This window comes from Gossypium raimondii, chromosome 5, assembly GCF_025698545.1.
Source record: "Gossypium raimondii isolate GPD5lz chromosome 5, ASM2569854v1, whole genome shotgun sequence".
Classification (NCBI taxonomy): Eukaryota; Viridiplantae; Streptophyta; class Magnoliopsida; order Malvales; family Malvaceae; genus Gossypium; species Gossypium raimondii.
This window is the reverse complement of record NC_068569.1, coordinates 51,952,311-51,970,717: the sequence shown is the minus strand read 5'-3', so window position 1 is coordinate 51,970,717 and position 18,407 is coordinate 51,952,311. Positions and strand designations below refer to the sequence as shown.

Sequence of the window (18,407 nt, the reverse complement as noted above, 5' to 3'; positions counted from 1 at the left end):
ATAAAAGCTAACTTACTGTAACGGTTTTTAAACTCGACAATCTTGTCTTCAAATCCCTTTCCATGTGACATCGCCAAATTCAGTCATAACGTCTAGGCTGAGTTTGGGGTGTTGCGGAATGTTTTCCATTTGTTGAGTTTACATATAACCGATCTATTCACTCTACAACTGCCTATTCCCCATTTGAACTTGTTTATGGTTTTAATCCACTGACTGTACTTGATCTTGTACCATTGTCTATAGAAAACATTTCTAGTTTAGATGGTGAGACACAACACTAAAACAGATTTTTAGAAAGAAACGCTGCTAAAAGTCATGACCTTTAGCGGCGCTTTTCCCACAAACGCCGCTATAGACCATGACCTTTAGTGGCGCTTTTCCCACAAACGCCGCTATAGATCAAGACCTTTAGCAGCCCTTTTTTCACAAACGCCGCTATAGACCGTGACCTTTAGCGGTGTTTTTCCCACAAATGCCGCTATAGATCAAGACCTTTAGCAGCGCTTTTTCCACAAACGCCGCTATAGATCAGGACCTTTAGCGGCGCTTTTTCCACAAATGCCGCTATAGATCAGGACCTTTAGCGGTGCTTTTCCCACAAACGCCGTTATAGAACAAACCTTTAGCGACGCTTCTCGCAAAAACGCCACTAAAAACATAACATTTAAAAAATTATTTTAATCAAATAATATTTATTTTTATGATAAATATTATATTATGTTTATTTTTTAAATTTGAACTTTAAATATACTTTCAAGGATAAATAAAAAATATTATTTAAATTAAATTTTCTATGAAAATTTTAACTTTAAAACTAAATATAAAAATTAATGAATTTAGTTTTAGAATTTAAAATAATAAATTAATAACACAATTAAAATCCAAAAGTTAGAACTCAAGTTGTCGTAAATATTAAGTAAAACTAAAAATTTAGAATCAAAACTAAAATAAATAATACATATGAGAAATAGACTGACTAGTTGAACTTGCCTATGACTATACACATTACAAGGTAATAAAAAAATACAATGCAGTCTGTTGCACCATCTTTGCTCTTCAAGTTTCATTGAAGGCATTCTAAACTATATCCTGCAACATAAACATGCATTATTCATAAGAAAGATAAAAGGTACAAACCACACATGTAGGGAGAGGAAAAGTGAAAGAAAACATAAATTTATGCGTGTAAATACAAAATGATTCAAACACAACCTAATTGTGATTCATAATAAATATTACCTCCACTTCTGCTGAAAAGTAAGCTAGATCTAAGTTCTAAAATAGAACAAGTTTTCCAAACTCGTGTGCATCCCGCAAACTTTCTTCCCAAGGCTGAAACAATGTAGGAAGCAGTTTAAGATCAGCTTAAAGAATGTAGACTAATTTTCCCACAAATAACAGCAATCAAAGTAGGCTATGAAAATAATTTAAACAACTGGTTTAGGAGTGACAGAGGAGTGCTTACAAGTTCTCCAAACCATTTGCTCCTATCCCGTAAGCATGAATAAACACAAAATGTAAGTACTTCTTCACAAGAAATATCCACATCAAGGAGAACAACAGAGGGATAACAGGATAGTAAATCAACAATAAAAGGAAAGCAAAACTTGCAAGCATGATATTGTATAGGATGATGAGGATTAAACATGTTTGAAAATGTTTGAAAATGAATCGGTATGTTACTTATAAGGCGATTTCCATCTAAAAGGCGATTTCTTCGGGATTTCACCATTTAACTTGTTAGAACCCAAATCAAGCTCTTTTAAATAAGACAACCAAAAGAAATTCGCCGTTACATTACCGATCAATCGATTTGAACAATTTGAATCACTTGAAGTCGAGAACAATTATCGAGCTCGATGGCTTCGACAAAGAGAAGTCGGCTTCAAATAGTGGAGAGATAAAGAAAATAAGTAAAAAAATCGAACAAAACTGAAAAAGGAAAAAGAAAATACACTGCTAAAAAAGGAATTCCATAGATCAATCCCTGTGGTCTTTTGGTATAGATCGGAAAACCCTTTTTTCTTGATTCAGAGAGAAACAAAACCCCAAATCAATGAATCATTTGTTATATGCATATATATAAAAATTCATGGAGAGGAAAAGAAAAGGTTAAGGGATTTGAACGGTATTACGAGATGTTGGGGCAAAGGAACTCATGGAATTTTGAGATTAAAAGGGAAAAAGAATTAAGTACATGAGAAGAAGAGGGAGCAACGAGCGGGTAACCAAAATTCTTTTTTTTTGGGAGTGAGCGGGAATTTGAATATCTTTTGTGGCATTTTTATAAAAAACGCCGCCATTGTTTACTTTTTGCTTTCATTTTGTACAAAACGACGCCGTTTTACTATGCTATTTTTTATAAAAATAATTTCATTTTAAATCTGTTAAAATTTATTAGTTAAGTGATTTTATAAAACATTTATTATTATTTTTATAAATTGAATTTTAAAAAAATTTAAGTACTCTCAAAATAAATATTGTATATTTTAATAAGAAAAAATGATTAAATGGTGTAATTAATTATTAAGTTAGAATTATCCAATGTAAGCAATTAATCTTTCACATATCAAATTTCTATTAAAGATTGAGGTGTTAATCATGATTTTATAATATTCAATTCCTATCCATATCAATCGATACATTAATTTATTTATTTATCAATTTTAAATCTAATATTTAAATCAACTCCTTACCTTCCCTTCCCAATCATCATATATAGATCATGATATACAAAGGCATACACATATAATGTGACTTTAAAGCATTCAACTTATAGTATTAACATTTCAACAGCCAATTCAACACCGAGCGCGATTATTGAACTCCATATAATACCTTTCTAGCCTTACAAACCTTAAACCCTAACCCTTAAACCTTAAACTCCATATATATTATTTAATATATAAATTAAAAAACACCAATTAATCTAAACCCTAAATCCCTAACTCCTATCTCTTAAACCCTGAATCATAAAACATAAACCCTAAACCCCTAACCTCTAACCCTTAACCCCTAACCCCTAAACCTTAAACCCAAACCCTTAAACCATAATCCATAATCCATAATCCCTAAACACATAATCCCTAAACCTTAAAATCATTTAATGCAATTACTACAATACAAATCGATTACATTTTTAAAGTACTAGCAACGTAAAGAAACAATATTAGGCTCAACTATCAAGATATTTCATCTTGAATCTGGAGGGTCTCCAAATAGTTGTATGTTACCCAATCCACTTGAAGCTATTTTGGCCATATGATCGACAATCTTATTTTGAGATCTCAAACGTGATGAAATCTTACTTTTAGCCTCGCTTGAGCAAACTAAGTATTAAGCATAACTCGCCCAATTTGCTATTGGTCGCTAAATCGGTTAAAATGGATTCTACTAGAAGCAATAAGCTTTCTATATTCGTTCTCCCATACTATTTGAAGACCTTGTATCACCGCTCTTGTTTTGACCTTAAATTTAACCTAATGACATTCTTAGAAATATTATTTTTGTTTTAAAATTAAAAAATAAGTGAGTGTTTGGTACACTAATAGATTCTCTTTTTATTCCACAAGTAACATTAAAATGGACATGTATTGTTTTATTAAATATTTTACTATACTCCTACAGGACACTTCTCAACCTTGCTTTTAAGATCTAATGCAAATAAATATTACAAAATGTATTTTCTTTCCAATTATTGTATTCACTAATATAAGAAATAGTAACTACCTAAACCTTAAACCCCAACCCTTAAACCACATAATCCATAATCCATAATCCCTAATCCCTAAACACATAATCCCTAAATTACCTTAGAATAGTAACTCTTAAATCTTAAACCCTAAACTATAATGATAATTAATTCAATATTTTAAAATTAATACTATCTTTTTACGATTATATAAGAAATTATTTAATATATAAATTTAAAAAAATCAGTCATGTACTCAAAAAACTTTAAAATTATTTTAAATAATAGTATTTTAATTTTTTTCATTTTTAACAAATATTTTTCTATGTTTTTGCGGCATTTTTCAAAAAGCGCCGCTAATGCTCGACCTATAGCCACGTTTTTCAAGAAGCACCGCTAATGCGCGATCTATAGCAGTGTTTTGTATCCAAACGCCGCTAAAAGTGCCGCTAAAAGCCTGTTTTGGTGTAGTGAGAAGAAAGCTAAATTAGTGAAATCCATGCATGCGAAAGCAAGACAACGAATCGCCAAAACAAACGAAGCAAATGCCGACAAAGCTAACAAGGGGCACAAGCAAATTATCTTTGAACCCAGTGACTGGGTTTGGGTCCACATGAGAAAAGAGCAATTTCCAACTAAACGCAAAACGAAATTGGACCCATATGTTGATGGACCTTTTCAAGTACTCAAGCACATTAATGATAATGCATATCAAATCAACCTTCCTGGTGAGTATGATGTTAGTGCCACTTTTAATGTCACTGACCTTTCTCCTTTTGATATTGTAGCTTCGAGGATGAATCCTTTTGTGGAAGGGGGAACGATATGAGCAACTTAGCCCAATTCAAATGCCATAATATAGATGAGCTTAGTTTCTCTCAAGGCCCAATTACAAGATTCAAATCCAAGTAGGTAAAGTCAAAACTCAACTTATTTGTTCAAGAATTTATCACGAAAATAATTCGAGAAGAAGAGTTGAAGTTTTAAGACAATGAATTCTAGAATAATGATGAATTGGAAGGAACTAATTCTATTCGTCGGCCTAAACTCTCAATCTATGATGACAAGCCCATGTGAAAAATTTTAAAAAGCTTATGCATTTCACTTCAAGAACCCTAATTGATCTCATAAGCCTAGACATTTCATATTGGGTTCGAGTTTTAGGCTTAATTTTTATTATATATGAGCCCAATATTTTATTTATCAGCTCTTATATTTTATTATTATTTTATTCCAATTTTTTTATAATTATTAAGTATTTTAAGTTATTTAGGAGTTCTATATTAATAAGAAAATTTAGTTTAAAACTACTTAGATTAAATTAGAGTTCTAGTATACTTAAGAGTTTTATTTAGATTTATTTAGCTAGCCTATATATAGGCCTTTGCATTGTACATAATTGATACAATTCATTATTATTCTATTTCTCTTTGAGTTAATAAATTCTCTCCGAGTTTTTACTTTTCAAGGATTTCTCTCTTGAGTTTCTTTTAGAAGAGTTTTAACATTTTTTTTAGCTTGTGGGGATCATCTGCAAACTTTTTCTTGCCAAGATTTCAATCTTGGAGGGGAAATTAGAGCCGTTTGAAGGGGTTTATGGATTCTTTATGTTTCCAAGGCTTCTTAGGACTTCTACACACCATGTTCTATCTTTCCATTTATCTTCTTTATTCACCTTCTTATTATTCTAATATTTGATTTATTATTTTATTTTAGTTATTTATTTTAATTTTTTTCTGACTTGGATTCGATTTCGTTTCAGGTTTGTGTCAAAATCCAAGTTTCTTTCTGAATGTCTAGAGCCCTAAGTCAAATCCGCGACTTTTACAAACTTTATGATTCGCTTACGCTTTCATCCCTCTCATTCTTTATCATATATGTTTTTGTCTTTTGGTTCAAATATGTATAAAACATATAAAAAATACCTTTAAATGGAGGTGAAAACTTCAAATAAGATAATAAAAACACTAGATAAATCTTGAAAGTTAACAACCAAACACTACATATATTATATATAATATATATTGGTTAATCCAATTAATTACTCGATTTCGAGTTGAACTAACCGATAACCGAAATTTCAAAAAATCATTAACTGATCTTCAACCGAACTAAATTCAGCCAATGACCAATTAATCGAATTAGATTGATTCGATCGGTTAAATTGATTTTAACCGAACTGTGAACACTCCTTGTGATGAATTACATTAAAATCAACAAGCAATTTTAACACTTGTCTGGTGCATTATTTGCAAGCCACACTTACTTATGTTGAAGTCAGAGAACATGTTATAAAAAAGAAGCTCATTATTCCCTATCTTCCGAACCTGGCAACTCCTGTATTTTCTATTTTCAGGATATTCTACATTTATACAACTTTTGGTAAGAACATAACTTAGTCAGGACATGTTTTACTATAGTGTACAATTGAGTGGAACCAACATGAACATCATTAAACTCTACGATCTAAGGGATTGTCTTGGTTAATTTTGAATCAATCCAATCTCTAAAAAATAATCTCCTAGTGATATGATCTTCTATAATGAGCTAAATATCAACCATGAACTCAATCATAACCCATTAAAGTCATTCAATAAATTGTCAATATAATAGATATGAAAATCATTTTCATATCAATTTGGTGCTACTCTTGCACAAAAATATGTTAGTTTCATATTTTTCAACAATATGAAACTAACTTTATAAGTTAGAAATTTAAGGGTAGAAGAAAAGTGACATGTAATTAAATTGAAGGCTTTTCCATAAATAAATAAAATCTAAATAAAACGAGAGACACAACAATTCAAGATGTGGTTTATAAGCCTATAAACAGGTTTCATGTATTTGTAATATGTATAAGCGAGTGTGTGGATGAGAAGAAAAGGAAAGAGTATGAAACAGAACAAAGGTGTGTGACTTTATATGCATGGAAGTGGAAATAAGCAAATTAAGAGTGAATTGTGAGTGTATAATTAGTTGTAGGTACTAATTGAGAGGAAAATATAGTTTTATTTTGCATTGGTGTTATAAAAGTTAATTTCTTTAGTGCTCACTACACTTTCAACAAATTGAATACACATAAATAATATAAAAATCAAAACTAATCTAAACTCAATAAATACTGAACAAAGCACTTCACTTCAAATTGGTTTTTGGTTTTCTTGCAGTTTGTCTCATCCATAAAAGAATGCTATCAAAAAGCTAAAACAATAAAGAAGATTAACAAAATTGGAGAGAATCGGTATTTCTACCTCAAAAATCTCTTCTTCTTTGCCAAAGTCAATGACTTTCTCTAATCCATCGCAGTGCCTTATATTGAGTTCTTGTAGATGCAGCATACTTAGAGCCAAGCAAGGTGAGAAGATTGTTTTCAGTTTATTGCAATGCACAGTTCTTAAAACCTTTAGTCTTGTGAGGCTTGCAATTGCATGATGTGATGGCTCTAATTTCCATACGCTTTCCAATTTTGGCAGTGAATATAGTTCCAATATTGTTAAATTTGAGCACAATGGTGTCTGACATTTCACCTTTTCAGAAAGTTTATCCATTTGAAATATCACTTGTAACTCCTTACGATGTTTGATGCTTACTTGCTTAAGATTTTGCAAGAACCTAGTCGGAGGAAGACCATAGCACAGCCTTTCAAAGAAACCATTCTTTCTATATTTAATTCCACCAAATTAGAGAATGCAACAATTGACTCCTGATCTCTTATCATATCAATCAAGAATTCCATATCCTTACAATAATTAAGCTGCAGAGAAGTCAACTCATTTACTCCCATTTTACTTGACACAATGTTCTTTTGTCCACTAACATTGTTCAAGTTCAACTTTTTCTTCACATTGCAAAATAAAGTGTTAAATGCACTCAATGAGGATGAGAAGTATCCAATTATCAATGTTCTAAACAACCTCCGATGGTTAAAATGGTCACTTACAACTATATTGTACCTTTGTAGTTTAGGGAACACACAATATTCTTGAGAAAATTGACTAGTAGAAAGCGCCAGTTAAACGAGACAATGAATTTGGCTTCAATAAGTTGATATTGTTTTTGCTGATCACATCTAATTCTTGCAATGAAGTCAACTTATTATATTCATAAAAAGAAGCAACATTAATTGTCAAGTTATGTAACACAAATTACGAGGTTTAGAAAAAAAACTCATGTAAGTAAATTATTTTGTATTTAAAAGAAAATATTTTTATTTTTATGTGGTATGATTAAATCATATACTTTTGAAAAAGTTAAATATTGGGTGCAAATATCATATAATTTATCTCTAATGAAAAAAATAAAGAAGTTCAGGGAAAAAATAATATAAATGTCATTTCAATTATTTATAATAAAAACTTGGGTGCAATGATTGAAATTGAAAAATGAAAAGTTTCATTTAAACAAGATTAAGTTCTTATTAAACTGAAATTCATTAATTGATTTCTTTTATTAAATTAAATATTGACAATTTTTATATTTAAATTAAACTTTGATTAATTTTGTATATTAATTTTCTATAGTTACATTGAATTGAAGTTTTAATTTTATTAATTTTTATTGAATATTTTATATTTATTTAATAATATTAATAAAAAGTTATTGATATGGCAATCCACATGTTAATACATGTAACTTTCATGCAAACATTACATTATATATCTTATATGTCAACTAAAGAAATAATTTAAAATTTATACAAAAATTCAAAAAATAAAAATAGGAAAATCAAAACTATAACAAATGCATTCTTTTTTTTAATAGCATAAGTAAACATGGATTACCATGCAGGCTTCCATGTATAGAAACTTTACATTTTAGTTAGTATTTTCGTTATAAAAAATTCAATAATTTTAAAAGGTTAATGTTCAAATTGACTATTTTTAAAAGGTGAACAACCAAATTTAACTAAAAAATAAGGGCTAAATTAATAAATGATGCAAACATTAAGGACTAAATTTTCATTATGCCTTAATTTATTAAGTTGATTTATTACGTTGACTATTTGAACTATATATTGTGATATCTCCAGGTAAAGGAACATGTGATAAAACTAGTATTCCAAAATAAAATTACCTATTAAAGAAAATGATTGGAAAATAAATGGTGTCAAACAAAATACGGATATGATAAAAAAAGGAAATTAAATCTGATGCACTATTACCTTGATAGGAAATTGGGGGTGGGGAGGGATTGGTTTTTTCTTCCTTTTCAACTTCAACATATAATAATTTCAGTGTAGACAATTTCACTAATTCTTCACTTATCTTATCAAATCTTAGTGCCAAACAATGCAAGAATCTCAAGGCTTTCTCATATTTGTCATTGATGATGAGAAGTTTTTCAGCTCGCAATTAATACAACACAAAGTTTTAAGATTTGGTAAGGAATGGAATCCCGTCGGTGAGAAACTGACATTTCTGAGTAGTAGAACTTGGAGCTTGGAGTGCTTTCATTTCTCCAAAAAATGTTTCGGAAACCACTAGTAAATCATCCCACTCCCCCGCTAAAAACAAAGTTATCGGGAATATTTTTTATGTTACTACTACAATTCCATAAAGCGATTGCAGTATAACATCCAAAACTTTCATCCAGATGAGGCCATTCTTTCACCTCATCTTTTACCATAAACCTATTTTCTCCTGTTGATGTTATCCGATGAGCAAAATCTCGAACCACACCATGCATTCTTATCGTTTTTGCGTCATAAGTTTCCAATAATAAGCTAGATTTTTGGAGTTTTTTTAGTGCCATATCAATTTCTTTACTTTTATATATCTTCAATCGAGTAAACATTAGGGAACAATCCTACTCCAATTTGGATGTCAATACGGATTTCTTCATATTCAGGAAAAAGGGAACACAGTAAGAAACACTTTGGATGTCATTTTCCGTTATTTGGTTATTGCCTTCCTTCAAATAAGCGTAGCTAAGCTTAAGACCCTTGAAGACATCTCCGAGAACTTCTTCATTAACCAAATGCCTTGAGTCCTTGAATCTCTGCTTTAAGGCTCTCCACGCATCTAAACTCTCATCTTTTAAAGCTCTTGCCACGGTATCAAGTACAGGAGGCAATCCCTTACATTCACCATCAACCTCTTTGGCTACATCATTCGAGGAGGAACAGTAATCATCTAAACCAGCTCTTTCTCGAAACAAAACCCATGCTTCGTCTTCGGATAAGATGCCAAGTTGAATCACCTTCTGACAGCTTATTTTAATGCAGACTTGTTGATGACATGTAGTCAGAAGAATTTTACAACCCTTGTGTCCATCACTGAATGGAATTCCGATACTCTCCAAATTGAATTCTTCCCAGAGGTCGTCCACAATTACGAGGATTTTGTTCACGCCTTGCATACTCCTGAAAAGCGCTTCTGCTTTTCCTTCTTGGCTACTTGTTTCAAATTTTAAACCAAAAAAATCTGCAACTTTATCTTGAATTTTGTTGATGTTTGGATTTTGGGACATAGTAAACATCACAATTTTATCATAGAGCTTTTCTTCTCGAGCATGCTTCCCAACTTCTTTGGCTAAAGTTGTTTTCCCGACTCCTAGCATTTCGTACAGTCCAATCATGTTGACACCGTTATCATTTATAGCCTCCATGATCCCGATTAAAGCTGATTTTGAAGATGCAGGGCCCACGCAATCCGTGGGTGTGATAAACTTTATTCCTTGAAGAGAAGAATGATAGCTCACCTGTGCAAAGTTAGAAGTCTCTAAAAGTTTAGAGATAATAGAAGTGTTCTCTGCCAGTTTCACCATTTGAAACCCTTGACGCGATCTATTTCATGTTTCAAGTTGTTGGAACATTGGCATTAAACAAAAGCAAAACAGCAAAACAAAAGCAATGAAATCGAAGCAAAAGAAAGAAAGAACAGCAGCAAAAAATGTAACTGAAGAACCACACTAATTTTCATTCAAAAATTGAAAAATACATAAGTTACAAGTTTAACTTGACAGTACAGTTACTTAATGGCTTAACTGCCCCCACTAATACATGACTAATTGATAACTTAAATTACACACAAAATGAGCTAACATATCAGCCATTACATCAAAGATCAATCCTCCCAACTTACTTGCATAAGTCACAAGTAAACTAAACAAAATTACATTGAAACAAAATGGACCAAGCTACTATTGCATTCGGTTCAGCTCAATGCTGCACTTCAAGCTGCTTTGCTGTTGCTAGTCTTGTTGTGAGCTTGTTGTTGGTTCCATGTTGCATTGCAGGCCAAAGTTTAACACTCCTTGTTGGACTGTATGCAACAAACACCAATTGCCCTTCTCAAAATTTCAAATCTAGTAGCTCCCAATGGCTTGGTCAGTAAATCAGCCAATTGATCTTCTGAGCTACAATGAACAAGGCTGACTTCCTTCGATTGTTCAGCCTCTCGAACAAAATGAAATTTGATCTTAAAGTGTTTGGTCTTACCATGAAAGATCGGATTCTTAGCTATGGTAACTACAAATTGATTGTCTACCCTGATCTCAGTTGGCTCAGCTTGATCTTCATTGAGATCATGTAGGAGCTTCTTAAGCCAAATGGCTTGATTTAACAGCTGCAGTAGCTGCAATGTACTCTGCTTCAGCTATGGACTGAGCAACAGTTTGTTGCTTCTTTGAACTCCAGCAAAATACACTTGATCCAAGTGTAAAAAAGTAACTAGAGGTACTCTTCATGTCATCAACAGAACCAGCCCAATCACTATCTGAATATCCTGCTAGCTTGAGCTCCCTTGCTTTCTCAAACCTAACTCCATAATCTAATGTTCCTTTAACATATCTAAGGATCCTTTTTGCTGTTTTGAAATGAACCACATCACAACAATGCATAAACCTTGATAAAAGACTAACACCAAACATGATATCAGGTCTGGTTGTTGTTAAATAGAGCAGGCAGCCTACCAAACTTCGATATTACTTCTCATCAACCCTTTCCTGATCTCCACTATTGGTCAGCTTCTCCCCTTGAGCCACAGGTGTGCTGACTGTTTTGCAGTTCTGCATACAAAATTTATTGAGAATTTTCAAAGCAAAAGCATGTTGGCTGATGAATATGCCTTGATCAAACTGATGCACTTCCATACCAAGGAAGTAAGTCATGATCCCCAAGTCAGTCATTTCAAACACCTTTTGCATTTAAGCTTTAAATTTAACAATTAATTCATCTTTACTTCCAGTCACAAGTAAATCATCAACATAATGAGAAACAATCAGCAAAGTCTTACCTTCTGACCTCTTCACATAAAGTGTAGCTTCACTAACACTTTTCTCGAACCCAAGCCTAGACAGGTAAGTGTCAACCCTGTCATACCAGGCCCTTGGTGCCTGCTTCAGGCTATAAAGAGCCTTTCTTAGTTTGTAAACCTTATCTTCTTCTTCTATAATTTTAAATCCATCAGGTTGCTCAATGAAAATTTCCTCCTGGAGAAAGTCATTCAAAAATGCTGACTTGACATCCAATTGGTGAATCTTCCATTGTTTTTGAGCAGCCAAAGCAAACAAAAGTTTGATTCTGTCCAGCCTTGTTACTGGAGCAAACGTCTCCATGAAATCGATCCCATATTGCTGACTATAGCCTTTCACCACAAGTCTTGCTTTGTGCTTGTTCAATGAGCCATCAGCATTGTACTTGTCTCTAAGCACCCATTTGACACCAATGACCTTCTTGTGATCAGGTCTGCTCACCAATTCCCAAGTGTTATTTTTGTGAATCATCTCCAACTGTACTTCCATGGCTTTCGTCGAGTGCTTGTCCTTGATAGCTTCCTTAAAGTCAGATGGTTCAACTATTACCATATTACTTCTTTGGTAGATGTCATCAATAGTTTTGGTGCCTCTCACAGGAGTATCATCAACAACCTCATCATTTGATTATTCTTCTGCAAGTTCAACAACAATGTCTAGCTGATCCTCTTCAATTAAGCCTGTTTCAACATCATTCCAGCTCCAAACCTTTTCTTCATCAAATCTTACATCTCTGCTTACCATTTTTTTTGTTGAGGGACCAAACACCCTATAGCCCTTTTTAGTACTGCTATAGCCAACAAAGATCCCTAGAATAACCCTATTTTCGAGCTTAGTCCTCTTTTCTACTGGAATGTGGGCATAACAGACACAACCAAACACTTTTAAGTGTGATACCACTAGCTTGAGTCCATGCCATGCTTCAAAAGGAGTCTTGTCCTTGACAGCTCGAGTTGGCAACTTGTTGAGCAAATACACTGAGGTATTGACACCCTCAGCCCAAAATGTACTTGGAAGTTTGCTTTGAAATAGCAAACACCTGGCCATGTTTATCACTGTCCTGTTCTTCCTCTCACATACCCCATTTTTTTTAGGAGTATACACTGTAGTTAACTGATGATGGATCCCAGCCTACTCACATAGCTTCTAAAATCTTTCAGACAAGTATTCAGTGTCATTATCTGTCCTCAAAGCCTTAATCCTGCAGCCTGCTTGATTCTCAACTAAAGCTTTGAATTTTCCAAAAGCTTCAAACACTTCTAACTTCTATTTCAAGAAGTAAACCCAACAAAATCTGGTTTAGATCATCTATAAACAGCACAAAGTACTTACTTCCATTCAGTGAAGGGGTCTTCATTGGTCCACAAACATCAGAATGTACCATTTCAAGCTTCTCTCGAGCTCTCTATGCATTGTTTGATGGAAAAGGAAATCTAGCTTACTTACCAAGCTGACAAACTTCACAAACAGTATCACTGACTTCAAGCTTAGACATGTCATCAACCAAGTTCAGCCTGTGCAACCGATCAAGTGATCTGAAGTTGGCATGTCCTAGTCTCCTATGCCAAAGACCAATGCTATCAGCAAGACTGGTGTAAGCTTTTATCTCAATTTGACTCACATCAAGCATGAAGCATCTATCAATCATAGCTACTGTAACTAACTCATGACCAAGTGAGTCTTCAACAATGCAAGAACCATTTCTAAATACCAAAGTGTATCCTTTTTCCACTAACTGACCAACACTAAGCAGGTTCTGGTCTATGTCAGGCACAAAAAACACATCAGAGACCTTGTTACCTGAACAAGTGTTGATCATCACATTGCCTTTTCCTTTGGCTTCAATTAGGTTCCCATCTCCAATCCTGATTTTTGAAGCAAAAGTTTTGCCAAGGTCTTTAAACAGCTTCTCATCAGCTGCCATGTGCTGTGAGCAGCCACTGTCCACTAACCAATCACTTTTGACTTTGTTTGTGCTAGCAAAACAGGAGGCTATAAAAACATGCTCCTCTTGAGCTTGTAGGCCCTCAACAGCTCAAGTTTGTTGCTGAGCAGCTTCCTTTCCTTTGCTTTTGCACACTTTCTTAACCTGACCAAACTGTTTACAGCTTCTGCATTGAATGTCAGGCCTATACCAACAGTATCTTTCTAAATGTGTGGTCTTCTTGCAGTGAATGCATGGTGGAAACACTCTCTTTCCTGCATCTCTCCTTGGTTTCTCCTTTTTGTTGGACCAAGGCTTCTTCATTTTCTGATTTGAACCTAAGCCTTCATTGGCTTTTGTCTGGAAAACACCTTTCAGGATGTTCTTCCTGCCTATTTGCTCTCCTTTTCTCAAGTGCATACAAAGAGTTTATTAGTTCAGACAGTGAAATAGCTGACAAATCTCTCGAGTCCTTAAGTGATGAAATTTTTTACTCGAATTTTTCAGGGAGAGTGGTGATGACTTTGTCAACAACTCTGCTCTCACTGAAGTCCTCTCCAATGAGCCTTATGCTATTGACAGTGGCCATGATTCTATCTGAGTACTACTTAATGGTCTCAAACTCTTTCATCTTTAAATTCTCAAAGTCTCTCTTGAGATTGATCACTTGCTGCTGCCTTGTTTTGTCTGACCCCATGAACTCCTCCTTTAGCTTCTCTCATGCCTGTTTAGGTGAGTCACAGGCCATTATCCTGGTGAAGATTACATCTGATACCTTATTCTGCAAGTAGGACATTGCTTTATGCTTCTTGGAGCACTCTTCACTATGTTGCCTCATCCGAGCAATGGTGGGATTGGTCCTCAATGAAGGTGGTTTGATGTCATTTTCAATCACATTCCCAGATCGATGCGCTTTGAAGGTATGTTTTCATCTTAAGTACCCAAATGTGGTAGTTCTCTAGCGAACACAGTGGTAGAGGTGGTGTGAAACTCATCCTGCTGAAACAAGTTCAAAGGCTTCGATTTCTCTTTTCTCCAAGCTTTGTTTTACTAAAACACAACCAGACAACAGAGGCCCGAAGATGACAGTCTTTGATTACTATTTGTTGGAACATTGGCATTAAACAAAAGCAAAACAACAAAACAAAAGCAATGAAATCAAAGCAAAAGAAAGAAAGAACCGCAAGACAAAAAATGTAATTGAAGAACCACACTAATTTTCATTCAAAATTGAAAAATACATAAGTTACAAGTTTAACTTGATGACTACCTAATGGCTTAACCGCCTCCACTAATTCATGACTAACGATAACTTAAATTACACACAAAATGAGTGATATATCAACCATTACATCAAAGATCAATCCTACCAACTTACTTGCATAAGTCACAAGTAAACTAAACAAAATTACATTGAAACAAAATGGACCAAGCTCTTTGTTGCATTGGTTCGGCTCCAATGTTGCACTTCAAGTCGCTTTCTTTGTTCTTTGGTCTTGTTGTGAGCTTGTCTTTGGTTCCATGTTGTATTGTAGGCCAAAGTTTAACACAAGTTTTGGGTTTCTTCCAGTTATTTCTCACCCTTCTAAGTCGTCCTCAACGTCCTCATAGATGTGCTCAAGTTGCCTTTTAGCCTCATCGACACGAGTTTTCACCATATGTTTCCTCAATTTAAGTGCCTTTCGTTGATTGGTGAAATCTTCAACAATCTCTCCATAGCGTAAAACGAACGGAGATAAGGTGATGCGTATTCCTTTGCTGGTTCTATTGACAAGGGCCATGATTCTATCTCGAGTACTACTTAATGGTCTCAAACTCTTTCATCTTTAAATTCTCAAAGTCTCTCTTGAGATTGATCACTTCTTCTTTGCCTTGTTTTGTCGACCCCATGAACTCCTCCTTTAGCTTCTCTCATGCCTGTTTAGGTGAGTCACGTGCCATTATCCCGGTGAAGATTACATCGATACCTTATTCGCAAGTAGGACATTGCTTTATGCTTCTTGGAGCACTCTTCACTATGTTGCCTCATCCGAGCAATGGTGGGATTGGTCCTCAATGAAGGTGGTTTGATGTCATTTTCAATCACATTCCCGGATCGTATGCTGAAGGTATGTTTTCATCTTAAGTACCCAAATGTGGTAGTTCTCTAGCGAACACAGGTGGTAGAGGTGGTGTGAAACTCATCCTGCTGAAACAAGTTCAAAGGCTTCGATTTCTCTTTTCTCCAAGCTTTGTTTTACTAAAACACAACCAAAGAACAGAGGCCATGAAAGATGACAGTCTTTGATTACTATTTGTTGGAACATTGGCATTAAACAAAAGCAAAACAACAAAACAAAAGCAATGAAATCAAAGCAAAAGAAAGAAAGAACCGCAGCAAAAAATGTAATTGAAGAACCACACTAATTTTCATTCAAAATTGAAAAATACATAAGTTACAAGTTTAACTTGATGACTACCTAATGGCTTAACCGCCTCCACTAATTCATGACTAACTGATAACTTAAATTACACACAAAATGAGCTGATATATCAACCATTACATCAAAGATCAATCCTACCAACTTACTTGCATAAGTCACAAGTAAACTAAACAAAATTACATTGAAACAAAATGGACCAAGCTATTGTTGCATTCGGTTCACTCAATGTCGCACTTCAAGTCGCTTTCTTTGTTCTTTGGTCTTGTTGTGAGCTTCTTCTTTGGTTCCATGTTGTATTGTAGGCCAAAGTTTAACACAAGTTTTGGGTTTCTTCCAGTTATTTCTCAGCCCTTCTAAGTCGTCCTCAACGTCCTCATAGATGTGCTCAAGTTGCCTTTTAGCCTCATCGACACGAGTTTTCACCATATGTTTCCTCAATTTAAGTGCCTTTCGTTGATTGGTGAAATCTTCAACAATCTCTCCATAGCAGAAAACGTAACGGAGATAAGGTGATGCGTATTCCTTTGCCTGGTTCTATTGACAGTGGCCATGATTCTATCTGAGTACTACTTAATGGTCTCAAACTCTTTCATCTTTAAATTCTCAAAGTCTCTCTTGAGATTGATCACTTGCTGCTGCCTTGTTTTGTCTGACCCCATGAACTCCTCCTTTAGCTTCTCTCATGCCTGTTTAGGTGAGTCACAGGCCATTATCCTGGTGAAGATTACATCTGATACCTTATTCTGCAAGTAGGACATTGCTTTATGCTTCTTGGAGCACTCTTCACTATGTTGCCTCATCTGAGCAATGGTGGGATTGGTCCTCAATGAAGGTGGTTTGATGTCATTTTCAATCACATTCCCCAGATCGTGCGCCTGAAGGTATGTTTTCATCTTAAGTACCCAAATGTGGTAGTTCTCTAGCGAACACAGGTGGTAGAGGTGGTGTGAAACTCATCCTGCTGAAACAAGTTCAAAGGCTTCGATTTCTCTTTTCTCCAAGCTTTGTTTTTACTAAAAACACAACCAAGAACAGAGGCCCCGAAGATGGCAGGTCTTTGATTACTATTTGTTGGAACATTGGCATTAAACAAAAGCAAAACAACAAAACAAAAGCAATGAAATCAAAGCAAAAGAAAGAAAGAACCGCAAAAAAATGTAATTGAAGAACCACACTAATTTTCATTCAAAATTGAAAAATACATAAGTTACAAGTTTAACTTGACGACTACCTAATGGCTTAACGCCTCCACTAATTCATGACTAACGATAACTTAAATTACACACAAAATGAGTGATATATCAACCATTACATCAAAGATCAATCCTACCAACTTACTTGCATAAGTCACAAGTAAACTAAACAAAATTACATTGAAACAAAATGGACCAAGCTATTGTTGCATTCGGTTCGGCTCAAATGTCGCACTTCAAGTCGCTTTTTGTTCTTTGGTCTTGTTGTGAGCTTCTTCTTTGGTTCCATGTTGTATTGTAGGCCAAAGTTTAACACAAGTTTTGGGTTTCTTCCGGTTATTTCTCAGCCCTTCTAAGTCGTCCTCAACGTCCTCATAGATGTGCTCAAGTTGCCTTTTAGCCTCATCGACACGAGTTTTCACCATATGTTTCCTCAATTTAAGTGCCTTTCGTTGATTGGTGAAATCTTCAACAATCTCTCCATAGCAGAAAACGTAACGGAGATAAGGTGATGCGTATTCCTTTGACTGGTTCTATTGACAGTGGCCATGATTCTATCTGAGTACTACTTAATGGTCTCAAACTCTTTCATCTTTAAATTCTCAAAGTCTCTCTTGAGATTGATCACTTGCTGCTGCCTTGTTTTGTCTGACCCCATGAACTCCTCCTTTAGCTTCTCTCATGCCTGTTTAGGTGAGTCACAGGCCATTATCCTGGTGAAGATTACATCTGATACCTTATTCTGCAAGTAGGACATTGCTTTATGCTTCTTGGAGCACTCTTCACTATGTTGCCTCATCTGAGCAATGGTGGGATTGGTCCTCAATGAAGGTGGTTTGATGTCATTTTCAATCACATTCCCCAGATCGTGCGCCTGAAGGTATGTTTTCATCTTAAGTACCCAAATGTGGTAGTTCTCTAGC

The 18,407-nt window shown here is 34.5% G+C and overlaps 2 protein-coding genes across 2 annotated transcripts; both read right to left on the bottom strand.

Moving 5' to 3' along the window:
* Window positions 1-9,496: 9,496 nt before the first annotated feature.
* Window positions 9,497-10,456, bottom strand: LOC105767186 (probable disease resistance protein At1g52660). The gene has a single exon (XM_012586701.1). The coding sequence runs from the start codon at window positions 10,454-10,456 to the stop codon at window positions 9,497-9,499; it is 960 nt and encodes a 319-aa protein (XP_012442155.1).
* A 2,634-nt stretch (window positions 10,457-13,090) lies between these two features.
* On the bottom strand, window positions 13,091-13,868 carry LOC105801308 (uncharacterized). Its single transcript, XM_052630469.1, has 2 exons — window positions 13,404-13,868; window positions 13,091-13,210 (listed from the first exon to the last, which is right to left on the bottom strand). The coding sequence occupies exons 1-2, from the start codon at window positions 13,866-13,868 to the stop codon at window positions 13,091-13,093; spliced, it is 585 nt and encodes a 194-aa protein (XP_052486429.1).
* Window positions 13,869-18,407: the final 4,539 nt, after the last annotated feature.